We start from the raw sequence: 21,477 nt of genomic DNA on the forward strand, positions 1-21,477 counted from the left end.
GGTCTGACCCCACCCATCAGAAGGGCCTTATAAAACTTTACCCATGGCTTTGTTGTTGATCATGGTTTTTTCAGTCAGCTGCCAACACTGGTGCTGTCCATAGGTATTGGGGCATACCCAAGGCAAGACATACTCTAAATATTCAGTTGGATGTATCAAAGGCATGTTAATTTTAGTTGTACAAACCGACTGCTTAGTACCCATGCCTAGTTGCTGAATAGCACATTAAGGGACATGAATAACATTCCATGGCAGGTTAACTTTTTAATATCTTTTTAAACATTAAACCTGTTACATATCTATGCAGGAACTTTTTGCTTCCTCTGATCACACAAGTTAAACACAATTAGGAGGTATTAACAAAACATGTTCAACAGGGAGCAGGGCAGCAAGGTAAAGTACCCCTTGAGGTTGGAGCCTGAGGGTGGAAAATAAGTGGAGAGGAATTCCAGCCCTGCACACCCCTCCCCTTCGTCTCTCATCCAGGCTGAAGTTCCTAGTGTGGATGGAGGGACAGGGAAGGGCGACTCTCATGGCTCAGCCTAGGTGATCAAACTTGACAGTCACACTTCCACAAACCCGCCCACACCTTCCCTGGAGTGCACATGGCTCTCCTGAGTTTTGTGGTGGTCCCGTGCTTATTAGCTGTCTCAGCCCTTGCCCTCTAGACCCTCTTACGTGCTAGACTCTGAATCTGTCAGTCACAAATGATTCTTTAGAAATGATGTCTAGCTCCACTTGCATGAGAACCGTAACCCAACCCTGCTTTGATAAGGAGGCAAAGTCCTGGACTTACCTGCAAAGCGGTGAGCCGAGCCGGATAGCGCTCTCCCCACCCTACCTTCAGCTTTATCTCTTGATGTATCCTCCTCCCTGTGCTCTTCCTCCTCCTTGCCATAGCCCCTACCATCATTCCCCTTCTCACCACCTCTGTCGTCCTAACAAGTGCACACGCATGAGAGGCACACACACGCACATGCACACACACAACACAAGATCATCAAATACATTCCCCTTTAAATACAAACTGCACCCTTGATGTAAAGGGCCATCTTCTGGACCACACTGTGAGGCCTTCTCCAGAAGTGGTGAGACCAGAGACCAAATTTACCTTTGGAGAAAAGAACAAAATCAGAATGACTCAAGGTACTTCTGGAATGGTGCTGTTTCCGTAGTACTTAATCAGAAGCCTCAGAAAGCTTTTCTGTCAGTAAATGCTATGGGTTTCATTTCCCAGGATTCTGTACAAAGCCAGAGGGAGGCATTTTCCTTAGAAAGTAATCGCACAAAAAATGCATCATGGTCATTTAATAGAGTAATGACTTTGCTTAGATTTTGACATTTCTTTAAAAGTTTTGTGCACTTCAACAAGAAGCCCAGCTATTCACATAAACACTGAAACTACTTGCTTTGCTTGTTCTCTCATGATTCATTACATTTAATTGTTGAGATGGTGAGGACCTAGATGTGGCTATGGAAGAGCCAATATGGGAAGGGTGTCGTGACCTCTCATGCTTTCATTTAAACTCATCCTACTTGAAGTAGATGAAATGTTATGGATCAGAGTTATGTAATCTACCATCTTCATAAGCTTTACATCAAAAAGCAGAGTTTAATATTGCTACATGGCCTTCAACAATCACATTGAGATGGTAGTGAATATCTTACTCAAGGTTGTGAATTGATTTGCCCAGCACAAGATAGTTTTCTAAGTTTTAGTTTTTTCTATTAAAATATTAAATCATACAGAGTCATTCATTATCTGCCAACTAGAAGCATGGTGGAATATGAGGCAGTTGCCTTCAAATGCTGACCTATGGACCCAATGCAATAGAATTACCCAGGGAGCTCTTCTGGTCAATGCAGAGGCTCAGATCCAAACCCCGAGAGGGTAGTGCCCAGCCAGGTGTAGGGATCACTCACTAGGGTTTTCCAGGAGTGTTCCTTGAGACAGAGTCTGATACTGCCCCCAGAACTTGCAAAGAAGTTTGGGAGGTGTTGCACACTGTATCTACTGTGGACACTTCTCATGTTCCTCGTCATTTTATAGGTCTTTAGAAGCCCTGCAGTAAAGAGACCAGTTCAGCCCAGCACTTCCCAAACGTAAATGACTATGACCTTGGAATCTAATTTTTGTAGCACTCAATCAAGATTTCCCAGGATATGTTCTAGGGAAAGATTTTCCAACAGGGGCTCCCCTAGGGGAGAGCTCCCCAGGAATGAGTCTCCACAAATGGGGAAAAGTGCAATATGTATGTTTATTGGGGTATGAGTTTGTTAATATTGGAAAGCTTGGGTCCTAAAGAACCCCTGTTTATGTAGTGTCTACTATATGCTAGGCACTGGGGTGGGCTCTTTACCCACATGGATTTATTAAATCCTCACAACAACCCCAGGAGGTTGTTATTCAAAGATGAGGGAAATGCAGCCTTGGAAGAGCCCCCTCACAGCTCTAAGAGGGAACTCTGGTTCTTTAACTTCTGCTTGGCTGTGGGAGGAAAGGACAGTGAGACACAGGATCAGTAGAAGGTGGGCTAATGGCCATTGCTGCTAAAAACCTTCATTTTCCAGAAAGACAGTCATTACAGAAATAATATTCTATCCATTTAATTCATTTTATAGTGCTTTCATTTCTTGAAAATGGTCAAACTGAGCATCCTCTCATAGGGTTTTGATAGCTACTATCAAGGAAGTCATGGTATTGCTCTATTTAGACTGCCAAGATTCTAAAGAAAATTCCTAGCACTGTCTCCAGCAGCTAGATAATGATCAGTTCTATCGGGATAATTACCACCATTTGTTTAAAATTAACCTTAAACAACCAGGCCACTGACCTTGGGTCATAAGTTAAGGAAAGAAAAAAACGCTCCCTGAATTGTCTCCTGTATGGAATGCCATGATCTGGCTGTTATATCATTTCTTTGACCAGCCCAAAGTAGAAGAGCGTAAATACCGTGGGAGTCAGAGCTGAGGGGACTGGAGTGAGATCCTGAGATGGGGAAGCAGAGATCTTTCACAAGCTGAGGTGGTTCATCCCAACTGCCAGGGGCCTTTAGCTTCTTCCATTTCTCCCTTCTGTCTCATCTTCCAGGGCCTCTCTCCTGGGTCCTTCCTTCTTTAAAGTCTTTCATTTTCTTTCACCAATCGTTGTCTTAGAATAGCCCATCAGATTTTCTCCCCTAGGGGTGCCTGGGTGGCTCAATGGGTTAAGCCTCTGCCTCAGGTCGTGATCTCAGGGTCCTGGGATCGAGCCCCGCATTTGGCTCTCTGCTCAGCGGGGGGCCTGCTTCGCCCCGCCCCGCCTGTCTCTCTGCCTACTTGTGATCTCTTTCTCTCTTTGTCTAATAAATAAATAAAATCTTGAAAAAAAAAAAAAAAAGATTTTCTCCCCAATCACCAAGTCATTCTAGTCCCCACCCCAGGCCCTATTCAGTCCATCATGGCATGTATTGTCTTTACTGAGATTTAAATTGAGTGACCATATAAATACCTTCTGGAAAACTACTCCTGAAGATGTTATATATTATATTACTTAGTGTTCCTCATGGAGAAGGACCACATAATAAATATCTCTTAGAATTCAGTGATGAGGTGATATGGTGGAGAACCAGATTGCTTCTCTTAAAAAAGAAAAGGATTTTTATTTATTTATTTATTTGAGAGAAAGCACAAGCAGGAAGGAGGGGCAGAGGGAAAGGGAGAAGTGGCTCCCTGCTAAGCAGGGAGTGTGGGGCTCACTCCCAGGACCCTGAGGTTACAACCTGAGCCAAAGGCAGTCCCCTAACTGACTGAGCCACCCAGGTGCTCCTAGATTGCTTCTCTTACAGCAAAAACAGGATATTTCCTTTTTGGCCTGATAAAAAAATTTGATCCTCAATTACAGCATTACATAATTTTTCTCCTATTTTTATTGTAGAAGTCCTATTAAATACATGTATGTCAGTTCTTCTAAAAGTAGTGGGAAATAGCATACCTCATTGATTTTCAAGCACTGTGTATTTGTGTTTTGAAAGCCCAAATTGCATTATAATTACTTCCATTCCATGATTTAAATCAGGATGGTCTAAAATTCACATGTGAGGGGAAGGTTGATTTCATTAAATGGGTACTGCTTGGAATCCCCCAAAATTTTTAAGTGACTTTTTCTTATTACAACAGCAATGTCCATTTATTACAGAAAAATCTGTATCGCAGGTGGAAAAAAATTATATCTCTGTGATCCCACTAATCATTAACATTGTAGCCTTCCACATAGGACTAAAACTAAAAACAACAGTTTCCTATGTCATTGAAGGGGGGGGGGGAACATAAGTAACACTTAAGCAGAACCCATAACTAACTGTAATTATAAGATACTCCCAGAATGCTTAGATGATTGGAGCCATGCAGAGCAAGTCAAATCAATAAAATTTGTTTTTCCCAAAGATAGAAGTAAGTATGCAATGATTTAGAACTACTTTGTATCTTTTAATTTTTGGAATTATTTCAAAAATCAAACCTAAATTTAAAAATATAGATTGAGAAATCCAACCCACCACTATCTTTATCTACCCTGTGCCTTTCCTTGGTTTCCTATGGTAATGACCTTTTTTTTAAAACCACCATATCTAAGTATGATTGGCATGTGAAAAGCTGTACATATTTAATGTACAACTTGATAAGTTTAGGGATGAGCGTGCACCCATGGAATTATTGCCATCTTCAAGGCCATGGACATATCACCTCCCAGAGGAAACTTTTAAATCATTATCATTATTTTCAGTCTAATTCAGTATATTCAATATTCAACTCAATATTGAATTCAATATAATTATTATTAATAATAATTTTATTATTATTAAAGAACACCTAATGTAACATTTCACCTCTAAGCAAACTTTAAGTGTACAATACAGTATTGTTAGCTGTAGGTACTATGATGCTCTATAGTGGATCTCACGACTTACCTTTCCTAACTGACATTATACCGTTCAACCATTAGTTTCTTGGGGTGGAAATAAGAATACATATTCCCTAGTTAGATAAAAGGTGGCCATATTGTATACATTCTTCCACATTGTGCAGTTTTTCACTTAATAGCCTGCCCTGTGATCTTTCTTATGAAAACATAGAAAGCCTTGTCATTTTTTTTTTATAGCTGTGTAATATCCAGTTCTGTGGATGTCCGGTTTACTTTGTCACCTATAGACTACCTGTTATTGTTACTATTGCGAGCAGTACCACCATGGATGCGCATGTTTATGTCATCCTGTATATATGTAAATTAAAATATATAGGAAATTTTCCAGGGTTAAAGTTACAGAAACACAAGATAGATACATTTCTAAAATTTTGGTAGATATTGTCACATTGCATTTTGTAAAGATTACATCTTCCATTTCCATCAGTACATTCCGCCCCCACCCAGCATCATAATTACTTTTTATTTTAAAACTTCTGTGTGATTGTTTTTTCTTTTTTTAGAATACTAGTTCTTTTTTTTTTTTTTTAAGATTTTATTTATTTATTTGACAGAGATCACAAGCAGGCAGAGAGGCAGGCAGAGAGAGAGGAGGAAGCAGGCTCCCTGCTGAGCAGAGAGCCCGATGCGGGGCTCGATCCCAGGACCCTGGGATCATGACCTGAGCTGAAGGCAGCGGCTTAACCCACTGAGCCACCCAGGCGCCCCTGTGTGATTGTTAAAAAGCAAATTCCATTCCAGTGATGCTGGCTCTTTAAAGTTTGAATTCTCTAAGCTCAAACCAGTTGCTTAACATATTTGAAGTTGGTTTAGTCAACCCTTCATTATTTCTTCACAAAGATAGAAGCCAAGGGCATGGATATCCACCATGGCAGATGATTCCATAGTAATTCAATTCAGTTTTCAACTATATTATGACTTTTCCCCATTGAATTTTCTTTCCTGATGATGTCTGCATTCGGAAACACTAACTCAGAATTTTTAGCACAGAGTAGCTGCCAGGAGAAGAAGGTTAAGAATTGGAAAGAAGTTTGCAGGATTCAAAACGTTTCCACTTCATCTCTGGGATCATAGATGATATTTATTTCATTCTTTTTGATGTCTATCTATATATTTTATATATATATATATATATATATATATACTCTATATATTTTTATATATATTTTAACTGTTACAATGTATTCAGATTACTTGTATAAAAATAGATTCATAGTTGCAGTTAAAATGAAAGCCCCAACAAAGTATAATATTTAGTTGCTTTTCAGCTCGAGAAGTAGAAATCCCTAAGGGAAACAATACAATTTGAAGTAGCACTAATTAATCAGTTAATATAAATTATAATGAAATCAGTTCTGATCTATTTAAAACCACTCCTCACCATGTGTCACTTAGAGAGTGGAAAAGCCATGTGTAGATAATGCAGAGTGTATGGCCTCAGTATCATCCTCTGGCTAGGAGGGAGGCAGAATGCAGAGATGTCTCTGATCCAGACTTTCTCTCCCCTTGCAGCATCTTCCTCAAAGAGCTGGAGAAGTACGAGCAGCTGCCTGAGGATGTGGGACACTGCTTTGTTACCTGGGTAACTGATTTGAAATCCTTCTTCTCCCACTGTACCATTCTTCTCAGGAGTGCAGACGGTGTTGGATGGCATCACTGCTCGGTGCCTGAGCTGAGGATTGGTGTCACTGACATTCTAACATGGGACCAGGGACTCAGGAGAAAGGGCAGAAGTAGATCTGAGAGAAGCAGTCCATCCCATTTCCCTCCTTGGGAGAAGTCCTTAGACATTGTTTCCATGCTCTACATAAAGTTCTTCGAGAACTTTCTAAAATTTGAGACATCAGGAGAGTGGAAAAACATCACCACTTGATAGACACACTACTCCCGTTCTATGCACTGGTTTTGTTCTGTTTGTTTTTGCAGGGTAAGGATTGGGAAATTAGACCTTTAGGAATCCACCAAACAATTGGTTACATAGTCTTCCTTAATAGGGAAGAAAAGATTCCATGGGTATTCATCCCAGTTCTGACCTACAAAATTTGTATCTGATCATTTTCTTTCCTGGTGCTATTGTTGTGGACCAAGTAAATGGCCTGAATGTACCAAGTTCTGATTATATAAATGGAAATCTTAGTCTGCATTAGCATCTCCACATTAGCATCTCAGATTCATGGTAGGAGTACAGGCATCTCCAGGGAGGTCTGCCTATGATACTAAATGCAGCTCGATGTAGAACTCCTTCCCAGGGTCAGGAGTTCTAGCTAATAATTATCTCATCAAAATTTCCACTCAAAATGGGCTACTTTTCAAAATGTCTTCATGATACAGAGTTGATGCTCTCAACAGCCTATGCAGTAGGCTGGGCTGTGGTTATGCTGTGTATTTTATAGGGGAAAACAATTCAGCTGACCTAGAAGGTTGACTAGTCCACTGGCATGTAGTAAATATCACAAACCGTCCCCCAACTTGGGACCTGGCTTGTTTGTTTGTCTGTGTGTTTGTTTTTTTACCATAAAACATTAACATTTTCTTCCTGGCATATTCTTATTTCTTAAGGAGCCATAGACTACCATCTTATTTGTGTTAATACACTTTTCCACCTCTAAATACGTGGGCCCATGCACAGTTCATATTAATGATGATAAACAAATAATTTATGATCCCTTGCAGAGCCAGTGTAGAGAAAAAACAAGTGAAGGGTTTGAGGGTGTCTGTTTGTTTGTTTACAAATTGTTTCATACAGATTTTGGATCTGCCTAACAATCAACCGTAAGTATGATTTATCAGCATGTCTTAGGGATGATCAATGCCTCCACGTAGTATATAAACCCTAAAATTGGTTTCAGAAAACCTTTGATGATTGCATAAAGTATGCATATTTTGCCAAGAATTATCCCAAGGTGATTTTCATAAGTCTCATAATCTTCACATAAGAGGGTAGAAGTTGTTTCAGTGTATTAAAAACCAATGGTTATGACCAAGAAGCCCGAAATCAGCTGGCCTGGGCTCTGCCACTTTCTAGCTGTGGGAATCTGAAGTTACTTAACCACAGTTTTCACATCTGTAAAATGAGGATGATAATAATAGAGTTCACCGCACAGGGTTCTCAGGAGGACCAGATAAGTTAATATATATGAAAAGCACTTGGCAAAGTGCTGGCATGAATGAGACCTGCAATAACACATAGCTGGGCTGCTTTCTCAGAAGAGGACATCCCAAGTGTTCTGTGGGCACCAACACTGACAGCATTTCACAAATGGGAAAGGTACTTGGTGGCTAAAATACACATACCTTTCCTGGGAGTAAGGACATGTAGCACTAACCCGGAGGGTCCTAAGAAAAACAAAAAATGAATTTTTACCAAGCTCAAGGTTCTTGGCTTGCAGTAACAATCTGGTTAGAACTCATTGTTCAGGCCCTTCCCCAAAGGGTCATATTGCTTTCCTTTCCCTGGACATTGGTTTTGGCATGGCCTACCAACGTCCCCCAACAGAGAACTTTGGAATACAAGCACATCTACTGCTGAGGGCACCCTTTGTTTGCATTCTTTGGTTTTTGTTTTTAGAGCAAATGTTGTCAGTTTTTCCAGAGGGGAAGCACAATTGTAGGTAATCCAAAAAAAGGATAAAGTCTACATAAATTCCATCCAATTTCAAAATAAGTTACGTGAATTGGCTTTTCTGATTCTTTCTAGTGCAGACTAGGATTAAAACAAGCTCACTTTCAGCAAGCTTTCTCCACCTGCAGGTAGGAGAGAAGCATTCCAAAGCTTCTGAGGGGGAACATGGGCCTGCTAAGCCCAGAACATTTGCCACAGGTAATCCTGTGCAACACAACATCTGAGGGCTTTCACCGCACAACTCCTGCTGGGCCCTTTGCACCCAGTCAACAGAAGGGAGCAAGGGATGGATGCTTATCTATGATTGCCTTTGTTCTTTTTAGGCAGACAAATTTCAGATGTACGTCACCTACTGTAAAAACAAGCCTGATTCCAACCAGCTGATCCTGGAGCACGCAGGCACCTTCTTTGATGTAAGCCATAGTTTTCCATTCTTGAGCCATGGATGAACAGGTGGAAATGCTTCTCTACTTTGGGAAAATGGGTTTTTGTCCTTTATTGCTCATTGTTTCTTGGCCACCCAAGCCTCTATCTCATGGATAAAGCATGGAGACAAACAAAAGCAGTGTTTGTCTTTTGTTTTACCCTATCCCATCTCAAGAGCTGGGGTTTTAGACAAGGCACATTTGCCCTGCATGCCTCAACACCAAACTGAGCTAGCTATAAATCCCATGTGTAGAGGAGACCAACGATGGCACAGGAGTTAAGATGTTTTACTTCAGCTTCATGCGAAGCTCCCTCAAATGCAGGGGTTCTCAAAGTGTGGTCCCCAGACCAGCCACATCAACGTCACCTGAGAACTGGTTAGAAATGCCTGTTTTGGACCCTCCCCACACCCAGGTCTGTCGAATAGAACCTCTACCCCTAAACCCCAGCAATCTGAGTGTTAAGAAGCCGTCCAGGGACCAGTGCCCACTCAAGTGTGAGAGGTGCTACTCCAGTGTGATTGTCTCAACCTTGACTACACATTCGGATTACCTTGGGAACCTTGAAAAATGCTGACTCCTGGGTCCTACCCCTGTGATTACGATATGATTGGCTTGGATTTGGCCTGGACTTTGAGAGTTTTAAAAGCTTCCAGGTGAGAGTAAGCAAATCCAGGGCTGAGCACTTCTGCTATAATGGAAGCCAAGAGAAGTGGGCGCCAATGGGCCTTGTCTCATCCCTCGCTTCAGAATGAGGGTCCAGGGCTGTTTGTGAATGATGCTCTAAGTTTCCATAGTGCTGGTCCCCGGAGGGTAACTTGTCAGCTCCAAGGTAAACAGAATCAAATGGGCCCATGCAGGATATAAGGGAAGAATAAGGAGAAGAAATGAGGGGAGACAAGAAAGTTCAGGGAGAGACTGTAACAGTGACACCCATTACGCTAGTCCTATCAGAAACAACAACACGAAATTCAGAACTTTTTCATGTTTTTCGGTCTTCCTGCCTCTCTGCTTTCATTTTTCCCATAAATATTGGAGTATTTCCAGTAGGGAAGATGGTGTTCTGGGCATCTTGAGAAATACAGACATTTAAATGTCATTCCCATAGTCAAGTCTACAAAATAAACCTCTGGGCATCTTTCTAGCCTCGTGCTGCCATAACGGAAATGATTCCACAAGTGTCTTATTGCTCCTTGAAGGAATGACCCTTGAATGGGAGAAAGCCAGACAGGGAAAAGGCATACATGACTTTTTATAATTAAGTGTTAATAGAGAAATGGTCCTGAGCATCCCAATTTGAAATTTTGTTGAGGTTAGATTTGATCCAGAAAAAAAAAAGGAAAATTCAAGAAAAGTTCTTCTTTAGCTTGGTATCAGAATTTATTGGGTATCATATTGGATGTTATATTACCACTGTTATCTTTGTCAACAATGTGTTTTTCTTAAGATGTTATTCACCAACAGTATCCAGAAGGGTCTCTGTGAAGTTTTAAATGTTCTGTGTCCTGTCTTCCACTTAGCATTTTTCTAAACATACAGGCCCTGTGTTCTGAGCATGCCTCAGACTCTTCTGCTTCCTCACCTTTGTTCGCAGTGCTCTCTGTATCTTACGCGAGTGCGTACACACACACACACACACACACACACACACAGTCACTCTTCAGAATTCTTTCTATCCTTTAAAGGTCAAATGTTTCCTGCATGAATCCTTCCCTTTCTCTATGCCTGTGTTATACTTTGTATCTGTCTTATAGCATTGGTAACAATTTGCCTTTTGGCAGGTTCACAGTGTACCCTTCCATTACACACACCTCCTTCCACCTGTGGGCCCCTTGAGGTTGGCTGATGATTTGCCTGGCTCCTTTTGTACACATCATAGTATATGGTGCTAATCTGTATTTTCCTTTAGTCCTATATTCATCATACCCCTGTTTCTAGCCAATTTCTAGATTTTGACTAGTAAGTTAGATATACCCCCAAATTTTGCACCCTATCCCTGCCTCCCCCCCCCCATTTCTAATGTAGTGACTGATGAGACACTGGAAACCAGAAAAGACAGTCCATGAGGTAGGAGTTCCTAGAGCTCAGCATAGAGAGGTGGTAAGGGAGAGCAGTAAACTCTCCTGATTGTTCCCAGAGCTTTCCAGAATGCATAATATTTGTAACTTTTCCCCTCTCTGTCAGAAAGGGTTTCCTAAACTCTACACATAGAAAATATCTGCTCTAGGCCCTTATTCTATAAAAGACACAAGCCTTTAGTAAATATATTAATATATTATGTATTTTAGTATCCATTATTGTAAACAGTCCGCAGAAAACTGAAGCTCTAGAAAGGGATACACATTCCCATGATCCAGAATTTTCTACCTCAGATGTGAGAGCTGGGAGGCCATGATGCTTGATGCTGTGGTGACCAGTGAGCATGGTTGGGCTGCCCCAGCCACCAGAGGCAAGACCTCCCTCACTGCCCCTCATGCAGCCTTACCATGGCTGGCAGAGAGGGAGGGGCAGCACAGTATGTTACTGCCTGTGCTGTCTTGCCAGATTCCCCAGGTGAACTCACAGTGTTCCTTGGCCCAGAGAGTAGGGCTGCCCGATGGATCGCCCATCATCCATGGACAAGTCCTGCTTTAACTGCACACCTCTGGGAAAGAGGCAGATAAGTGAGAAAGTTGCTACTTTCTGGGATAGTTGGCAGGAATGAGACCATTGTTGTAATTCCCTCCTCCATGGCCACATAGCAAGTCCTATCTTGGGGGTCTTTAAAGTGCTTCCTGTATTCCTCCAAGTGCTTTGTTCTCACTGATCCTAGCTCAGGACAAGCCCATGTTACACACCTAGAGGGACAGATAGAGCTGTAGCTATCAATTATACGTGTATTTAAAGTGAACAAGTTTACAGTTTTCGTATATTCACAGATAGGACCAACCATCTCCACAGTCAATTGTAGGGCATTTCCATCACCTCAGAAAGCAACCCCACACCCTTTAGTGTCATCCCGACCTCATCCTCCCCCCAGTCCTTAGCCCAAAAAACCCAATGATCTATTTTCTTTTTTAATTATTATTTTTAAATTAATGTATAGTGTATCATTTGCCCCAGGGGTACAGGTCTGTGAATCATCAGGCTTACACATTTCACAGCACTCACCATAGCACATACCTTCCCCAAGGTCCATAGCCCAGCCACTCTATTCCACCCCGCCCCCCCCCACATCCCCCAGCAACCCTCAGTTTGTTTTGTGAGATTAAGAGTCTCTTATGATTTGTCTCCCTCCCCGGTCCCATCTTGTTTCATTTTTTCCTTCCCTACCCTCCACAACACCCTGCCCTCAAATTCCTCATATCAGAGAGATCATATGATAATTGTCTTTCTCTGATTGAGTTATTTCGCTTAGCATGATACTGTCTAGTTCCATCCATGTCCTTGCAAATGGCGAGATTTGGGGGGTTTTGATGGCTGCATAGTATTCCATTGTATATATGGACCACATCTTCTTTATCCATTCATCTGTTGATGGACATCTAGGTTCTTTCCATAGTTTGGCTATTGTGGACATTGCTGCTACAAACATTCAGGTGCACATGCCCCTTCAGATCACTACATTTGTATCTTTAGTGTAAATACCCAGTAGTGAAGTTGCTGGGCCACACAGTAGCTCTATTTTCAACTTTGTGAGAAACCTCCGTACAGTTTTCCAGAGTGGCTGCACCAGCTTGCATTCCCACCAACAGTGTAGGAGGGTTCCCCTTTCTCCATATCCTCGCCAACATCTGTCGTTTCCTGACTTGTTCGTTTTAGCCATTTTGACTGGTGTGAGGTGGTCTCTCATTGTGGTTTTGATTCGTATTTCTATCTCTATAGGTCTACATGTTCCATAGAAATGGAATCATGTAATATATGTTCTTTTGTGACTTTTTTCACTTAGCATAATGCTTTCAGGGCTCATGTGTGTTACAGTGTGTATCAGCACTGCGTTCCTTTTTATGGCCCAGTAATACCCCATTGTGTAGGTGTGTGTATCCCATCGTATATTTCCATTCATCAATTGATGGACATTTGGGTTGTATTCCCTTTTTCATTATTATCAGTAACACTGCTATACACATCATACGTAAGTTTTTATAAGGTCATATGTTTTCATTTCTTGGGCATATCACTAGGAGTAGAATTGCTAGATCACGTGGCAACTCCATGTTTGCATCCTAGGGATTGTTCAGTAACCTCCTCACTACTCCCTCTGCCTCTATACCCCCACCTCCACGCCTGCTATGAGGCTTATATGACCCCCTCTGAAAGAGTGCTTTCACCGTGTTTTTCTTCTATTTAAGATCTACAATACTTTACTATTGAGAAACTCACCACCAAAATCCTGATTTTTTTTCATCTAGCTCAGTGCCATCAATGACCTAAATATACTTTGTTTATCTAACTGTATTTTTCATTTTTTTCTGGTCTCTAGGTGTGCATGCTCTGTACCATTCTGCATGGTCCCCATTATCACTAAATCCACAGTGATTCTTTCCTGTGGACTTTTAAAACATGTTTTCTGTTTGTAGAATGTCATTTATCCAGCTTTGCACTTCCCCTTCCCTCCCCCCCAACTCCCAGCTATCTTCTGAACCTCAGGTGAAGACTTTATCTCTCCTGAGCCATCTGCCACTCTTGGACTAGCCATTCCTCTCTGTGCATCTCCTTTGTTGCTATTTTTTATGTGCATGGGTGTTCGCAGCCACCTGGGGTGTAAGGCCATTGAGGCAGGGAACCACGTGGGCCCTTCGCTGCCCTTCACAGTGCCTACACCTTGGGGAGTGGGAGGTCATTTTGGAGGCAAGATGGAAAATGGACTAAAAAGAGGCTAGAGGCCCAAACTGCAGCTGGAGGTCATGGCCGTAGCCTGGGCACAAATGGTGTGGAGAGGAAAGACTTGTCACCAGGGATAACACAAATTAAAACAATTAACAGGGACTCCACCGTCTCTGGCCTGGTGTGGGGGGTGGTGAGGGGGGACTGAGGAATGAGGGAGGTATCATGGGTCACAATAAGAAAGTTGCAGGGAATGCAGAGGGCACTCCATGCTGGGGTGGTTTAAGGTGGAGAGGAAGAGGGTGGAAAGGAGATCTGCCCTCGAGCTATTGTAAGGAGATAAAGACTCAGGAGCCATGGACGTAGACCTCCAAGCCCCGCTGTCTGCCTCCCCTTGTTCTCATCGTCCTGCTGTCCCCCTGTGAGTGCCTCTGCTCTGGGTTTATTCCCCTTAATTCTGCCCCACTCTGTTTATTATTGCTCTCCTGACTTCCTTTTGCCACTGTTATCCTTCCCCATGTCTTCTTCATCTCCATTTCTCTCACACAAATCTGCTTTCTCTCCCCTTTTGCCATTTCTCCTTTCCACTATTTATGCATTCATCTGGGTCTCTCTTGTTTCTCTCCCCATCAAAGAACAGTTCCTCATAATTGTCTACCCTTTTTTTAATTTCTTCTCACCTTGCCTACTTCCTCCCAAACACACACACACACACACTCACACACACACACGCACACGCACATGCACACGTGCACACACCCACCCCTCTGTGTGTAATGGCGCCCATTGTCACCCCTGCAGGAGATACAGCAGCGGCATGGTCTGGCCAACTCCATCTCTTCTTACCTAATCAAGCCTGTCCAGAGGATCACCAAGTACCAACTGCTCCTGAAGGTACCTGCCCTCTCCTCTGTGTCACCCCCTCCCAAACTACCAACCGGGTCCGGGGAGGCCCAGCTTTGCCAAAGGATGGGATGGACAGCTTCCCCCTCAAGACCTCGCCTCCACCTAGAGCAAAACTTCAGAGATGAAATCCACTGGCTTTGCTGCCTCCCAGACTGCATAAACTATCCCAGGAAATTCTGGGTGCTAATTTGATGGGGAACAGAGGAGACATGAGAACAGGAATGACTCTTTCCACACCTGCCCACCACTGCACAACTTAGAGCAGTTGTCACCAGGGGCACTGGCTGACACGTGGAGCCTCACTTGGCTGCCCTGGCAGATTCCTCCTAGTGGCCCCTGCTTCTGATAGGATCAGGAGTCAAGGTCTTCAGGGCAGTGCCAGTCTACATAGGCAATAGAGGCCCAGGATAGCACCTACCATTGCCTTAATCTCTGTCAAGACTATGAGGTTTCTAAGAGAAAACCCTCAAACAGTGCAGATTAAAACACAATGGCGGGCTGCCTGGGTGGCTCAGTGGGTTAAGCCTCTGCCTTCAGCTCAGGTCATGATCTCAGGATCCTGGGATCGAGTCCTGCATCAGGCTCTCTGCTAGGCGGGAGCCTGCTTCCTCCTCCCTCCCTCTCTCTCTCTCTCTCCCTCTCTACCTACTTGTGATCTCTCTCTGTCAAATAGATTAAAAAAAAAAAAAAAAACCCACAATGGCACTCTTGTGTCTGGAGGAGCCCATATGTTAGGTAAGGGTTCTTTTGGAGCCAAGCAAAAGATTCAGATTTTCTCCAAAATATTCTCTTTAAAACTTAAATAACCAAATGATATGAAATACTAGGTAATTTGGGTTGATTCTTCTTAAGGAAAGATATACTAGCCATCTGAAAAGATGGCATTTCCCCCACAGAAAGCCTGGAAAATCAGTATTACAAGCAATTATGTAACGCCAGTGTATACCAGTTCTCAAGGGATAAGGGTTGGGTTTTCCCTAAGTTTAATTATTTTGCTAGTGGCTCCTCAAATGCAGAGGACATCGGGGTAGCAAGAGGCGTCTTCTAAGTAGTGTATTTCCAGAGAAAATCTGCTGAAATTCAACTCACGTGTAGAGGTGCTTGTGGAGTCTCATATGTTCTAGCTTAACGGAGCCTAAAAACCAGTCTAGTTTCAAACCTAGGTTTCTACTCATGCTGGAGTGTGGCCCCTGCCCCATAGGGCAGGGGTCTCCCTGCTTAGCCATGTGGTTCCAGGATAAGAGCAGGGCCTCTTCCCCATTCTGTGTCAGGATACGGACTAGTCCCTCCCACCCCCCTATGGTCCTTCTGGCCTCCACCTTCAAATTCCTCTTGCCTTATCTCTAAGAAGAGACTTTTTGGGCTTCTGCTTCCAGGCACTCAAGTCACCAGCCCTGCAGAGATGCCTTAGAGAATTACCTCGCGGCATCCTGCCCTTGGCCTTTACTGAGGCCTCGTGTGAGAAGTAACAATGTGCAGAGCACCTTGACTGTTTTAACAGAATTGCTTACAAAGATGTCCTCTTTGTTTTTTCAAGTTCCTTGTATAAAGACTCACAAAACTCTCATAGGACCTCAGAGTGGGGTACAGGTATTCTTTCCAAAATTGTTGGTGTGCCCTCTACCTGTAAATCGCAAGAGCTTTCGCTCCTTCTTCACCTTTGACTAGCAGATAATTAGCCTTGAGTCCTGTTACAATGACTACAATGACTATATTGTTTCTACTTTGTCCTTAACCCAGATTTCTGTGTATAATCATCCTCTCCTTCCCTAGCCCATTTAATGCTTGACCCTTTCATGATTCTTCTTGTACCAGAACACTTTAAAATTCAATTTTGTGGTTATGAAATGTAAGTATTGCAAAGCCTTTTCAGGAGTCAGTGGGGCTATAAATTAAAAAGTAAAACAAAACAGAAACTCACCCATACACACTGCTAGTGCCTTAAATAAGTAAGATCCAGTTCTAAGAGAAAGATAGCTTTTCACCTCTCCCTTTGAATTCCACGGGGCTGAGGTTTCCAGGATAGTCTTGTGACACACACAGGAGAAGGATGGGAGGGTGGACAGGCCGCCCTGTATTTTGTTTTGGGCGATGGGAGGGGTGGGTGCTAGGCCTTCATTCTGTAATTGGGTGTCTTAGGAAGAAATGATTGTGCAGGTAACTGAGAAGGGGAAAAAACGAAATAGTGGGAATTGGACTGTGGAGAAGTTGTAAAATTATTGGGGAAAAAGGACTTACTAAGGTGATTAGGACTCATAAATGTGCTCATAGCAGAGTACCCGCTGAGTAAAAGAAAAATAGTTTGCTGAGCTTTTACTATAAATAAATAATGTGGGATTTATTCTCTCATTAAAGACAGTTTTATTCCAAATATATTGATATTTAATTATTAGTGTCCTCTGGGGCTCCTCACTTTGGGTGTTGCATGAAAATAAAAACTGTATGTCAGTTGCTGTTCAATATTCTCCCTGTAAATCTGCTACAGCTATCCTTTTGGAGTCTAAATTAAATGTGGAGGCTTCTCCTTAATATCAACTATAACAAAGAACTTTCTGGCTTTGCTAGCTGATTAGAGGACTTGCCACACTGCTTTGGGGGCTGGGGGATGGGCGGGGGTTGTCTAACCAATTAGTGTTTTCTGTTGCACACTGAATCCTATTTCATATTTGGCTCTTGTGCTTCTGCCTAGAAATTCCTTTGAGGATATATGAGAACAAGGTCAGGAGGGCAAAAATTAGGGAAGGGATGGGAGAATCAGAGAACTTCAGGTTGGTATAAGTAAATGCAGGTTTCTGAACAATTTTTTCCTGTTATACTGGCTGCAACCAAGGACAGAGCTGAGAACGGATCACTTCTCCCTCCCAAACATGCTCAAAGTAGTTCATCTCTCCTTTGGACACTCAGCACTCCCTTCTTCATAAGGGAATGTATCTGAGATGACATGAAGGATTGAATGTTCATGTCAGATGCTCAGTAATCAGATCCCTTACCAAGTATAAAGCTTGACTAATAATGTCAAGGATACAAATAATCCCAAGGCAGAGATAAAGCACAGAGAAGTCTAGGACCACCAACAGCTCCAAGTCCTTTCTTGGAACTTCAGGAGGTACTGTGGCTCAGACCAACATATAGACCTTCTCAATGGTGTATGTTGTATCGGATCATTTACCCCGAAGAGAACCATTTTGTTTATGAAATATACTAACTTCTTACTCAGATAGTAGCATAATATCTGTAATACTTTACCGGGAGCTATGCCCCTAAAGCCATAGATTCAGGTTTTTGTTACCACAAGAATCTATTCTACTGGAAGCATTCCATAGATAAGGACTCTCCTGCCAGCTAGCTAGTACCATTAGTTTATTTGCTGGAAGGTCTGACATTAACATGTTCACAAGATTTTATCTGGTCAACTTCTTTCTTTCCTGGAAGGCCATCTTACCCATCCACCCATACCTGACTCCCCCTACCCTCTAGAAGGAGAGCATATGATTTGCAGATCTGTTACCCGTTTCTTTCCCCATATCAAAATGAGCAAAATTTACAGTAATCCTCATAGGAAAAATGAAAGCCGACATTCCTCTGGGTTGGGGAAAATTATTTTAAATGGTCTTTATAATTTTTAAGAAAGTTGAAAATTCTCTTTTCTCCATAAAGCAGATACTATATGTCTTTTATGGAGATAATAATAACCTAGTCTTCAATGAGGAATAAGAGAGGGCATGCTCTGGGAAGTCTCAGTGTGATGGAGGTCATGGGGGACAGGGTTGGTATGGCAGATGGAATATGGGACTTGGAGTCTAGATTTAAGATTCAAAAAGGACTAGTCCAGAATCCCATCTACCAATCTCAGGTTAGGAACTCCTGACTTATTTGATCCAAAAATATTTTATAACTCTGAAACCCTGTAAACCTATAATGTCTGTAACCCCAGGTTGCTTCCAGTATGGTGCAAGTCAGCATTTAGGCAGCAGAGGGATGTAAATAAACATGATGGCAGCCGTAGGCGTGCAGGGACAAATGAGCACTGTGCATTCTTTGCATACCTGTTGTCTTCTCTTTGTGATTCCACACTACTGACCCTCTGTTTGTGTGCTGTGCCAGGAGTCCTCCCTTCTCCAGGAGGGGAACCAAGTGAAAGAGAATGCCCTAGATTGCTGACTTCCAGTGCTGGGCATTTAAGAGTTGGGTTGAATTGAGTTAGTTTAGGTTAGATGGAGCCGTGGAAGTTCAGTCTCGGAAAAAATTGTGGTTGAATTCTTTGGAGAAAACATCCCACCCTCATAGTTTATAGCTCCTTATAGCTTAGAGGGAACCATTACAGAGAATGAAGCTGGTCTATAGTCACCTTGGTGGGTTAGGTGGTGGGAGGGTGGGGAAGCTGGGATAAATGGTTCTAATTGTGTCTGGACTTTTCCCCCCAGGAACTTTTAACTTGCTGTGAAGAAGGAAAGGGGGAGCTCAAGGATGGCCTGGAGGTGATGCTCAGTGTCCCAAAGAAAGCCAATGATGCCATGCATGTCAGCATGCTGGAAGGTAGCTGTCGGTCCTCCCAGCCTGTCTAGGGGAGCCTCTTCCTTTCCTAAGACCAGGGAGCTTATTTCGTGGGAGGGAAGTGGCATGAAGTTAGGCAAAGGGCAAGGCTGGAAGAGAGGAGAAATGGCAAGTGGAGGGCATGGGTCTTCAGGGCATTGGACCTCAGGAGGTGTGAGAGGAGCTCCACAGGGGCCAGCTCGACCAATACCTGCCTCCTGGTAGGACCAAGTTGTTTCAGGTACGTAGACAACTTGCTGCGTGTGAGGTGGTCTAGCACAGGCTATCTTCCTCACCCAACATGTGCTAGAGCCCTGCCCCACAGCAGTCCTGTTCATCTGCTTGGCACTAGCATTGTGTTGATCACCAAAATGAGTAGAAATCCTGCGTACTTGTAAATACACACACACACACACGCACACGCACGTGCCCCCATGGTCTCCAGCCTTATGCCCTTCTTCTTTCTATTGCAATAAAATATACATAACATAAAACTTGCCATTTAACCATTTTTAAGTGTACAGCTCAGTGGCATTAGGTACACACCAGTGTGTACCTAATGCCCCTCCTAGCAGGTGAGAAAAGTCCAGCCAGACAGACCTGAGAGGACTTTGCCTAAGTACATGTAGTCCATGGGAACCATGCTCTTGGGACCCAGAGACTGGGTAGAGTGAGACTCCAATACAGTGCTCTTACCTCTGCAGAACAGACATGCAGATCAGCCAAGCCAGGGTGGGCTTGTGAGAGGAGCTCAGACTCGGCATCCCAGTCTGGCCTGGCAAACAGGTGCTGAGGGACAGGAGTGCCCTCTGCTGCAAGTCTGCAGACCTGTATTTTCTCCTCCCCACCTTCTGTCCCCACCCTCCGTCTAGAAGGCTCCATCTGGTCTCCCCACTTCCTGGGCCACTCTGAGCAGAGGAGGCTGGAGTTTTCTGTGCAGTTGAGCCCTGGTAACCTTCTCCGGACTGAGCACTAGCCATCTGAACATACTCCTCTTGCCACAATTTCTCCACTCTGTTCTGTTGGCACCCATCCTTGTCCCCAGCCCTGGGTGTCCTCCCCTGCAAGCACCCTTCTCCTCCAGCTGGTCCCTGCCCTGTTCTGAATCTAGTTGCTCCAAGTAAGGTCTGAGGACCAGCAATAGCAACACCTGGGAGCTTGTCGGAACACAGATTCCTGGGCTCCACCTGACAGCTAATGAATCCCAGTTTCCCAGTCTCCCTGCAGGGCAAGGGTGGGTAGGAATCTGGGTTTTGACCAGCTCTTTGGGTAATTCTTATGCATACTAAGTTTCAGAACCTTTGTTAAAATTTAAAGAGGAATAAATGTGACTGTTCAAGGCACGTGCACCGCACTGTTTAGGAGCCATCAAAGGGAAGAGTCGTAGGAATGGAATAAAAGAAATGAACAGTGCCAAATAAAGTGGAGTCAAGGGTCCTCCCCTATCCTGCAGTGCTTACCTGCAGCCCCACCCAGTGCTCTGAGTGGGTGGGAAGCTATAGGAAGAGGGGTACATGGGGTTTGCCCTTGCGGGAGGTGCCAGCCCATGCGGAGATGCCGCCAATCCTGGTTATGTGTAGGAGACTGGGCACAGGAAGGGGGATCTGCTCGCTGTTCCCTAGAGTTCTCTCCTCAAGTTTTGAGGAGGCTCAGGAATCCGCTGAGAGGGGATTCCTCTCATTGTGGGAGCAGAGGGCTCCTCGGGGAAACCTTTCTGCTACAGGAGTGGAACATGGCCCCCAAGTGGTGCTAGAGAAACTCCACAGAGCTGAAACGGTGTCTTTCAGGGTTCGACGAGAACCTGGATGTGCAGGGAGAGCTGATTCTCCAGGATGCCTTCCAAGTGTGGGACCCAAAGTCACTGATCCGGAAGGGGCGGGAGCGGCACTTGTTCCTCTTTGAGATCTCCTTGGTTTTTAGCAAGGAGATCAAGGACTCTTCAGGACACACGAAATATGTTTACAAGAACAAGCTACTGGTAGGTGGGGCAGGTGGGGTCAGACAAGTCTCCCGGTTGTGGTAGAGCCCTGGGGCAGAAAGGGCTCTGGAACACTCAGCTCATCTCTCCCCTGGAGCCACACCAAAACCATCCTGGACAATGAAAAGACCTCCTATTTGGAAAGCTGCCCCCCTCGACTCCCCCTTCTGCATTTTAGAACTCAACGGTCTTCTTGCTGTCTACATTTAGTACCTCCCTCTTCACCCTCCCTCCCTGCCACCTGCTG

At 43.7% G+C, this 21,477-nt stretch overlaps 1 protein-coding gene across 17 annotated transcripts in view; it reads left to right on the forward strand.

Moving 5' to 3' along the window:
- Positions 1-21,477, forward strand: part of KALRN (kalirin RhoGEF kinase) — a 656,868-nt gene that overhangs the window by 421,978 nt on the left and 213,413 nt on the right. For all 17 annotated transcript variants that reach the window (XM_059391106.1, XM_059391108.1, XM_059391110.1 and 14 more), the window contains 5 exons: positions 6,473-6,542; positions 8,906-8,995; positions 14,615-14,707; positions 19,144-19,255; positions 21,040-21,230. In XM_059391106.1, coding sequence (XP_059247089.1) covers positions 6,473-6,542; positions 8,906-8,995; positions 14,615-14,707; positions 19,144-19,255; positions 21,040-21,230 — 556 coding nt within the window. The remainder of the gene's footprint in view (positions 1-6,472; positions 6,543-8,905; positions 8,996-14,614; positions 14,708-19,143; positions 19,256-21,039; positions 21,231-21,477) is intronic.

This window comes from Mustela nigripes, chromosome 2 (assembly GCF_022355385.1).
Source record: "Mustela nigripes isolate SB6536 chromosome 2, MUSNIG.SB6536, whole genome shotgun sequence".
Classification (NCBI taxonomy): domain Eukaryota; kingdom Metazoa; phylum Chordata; class Mammalia; order Carnivora; family Mustelidae; genus Mustela; species Mustela nigripes.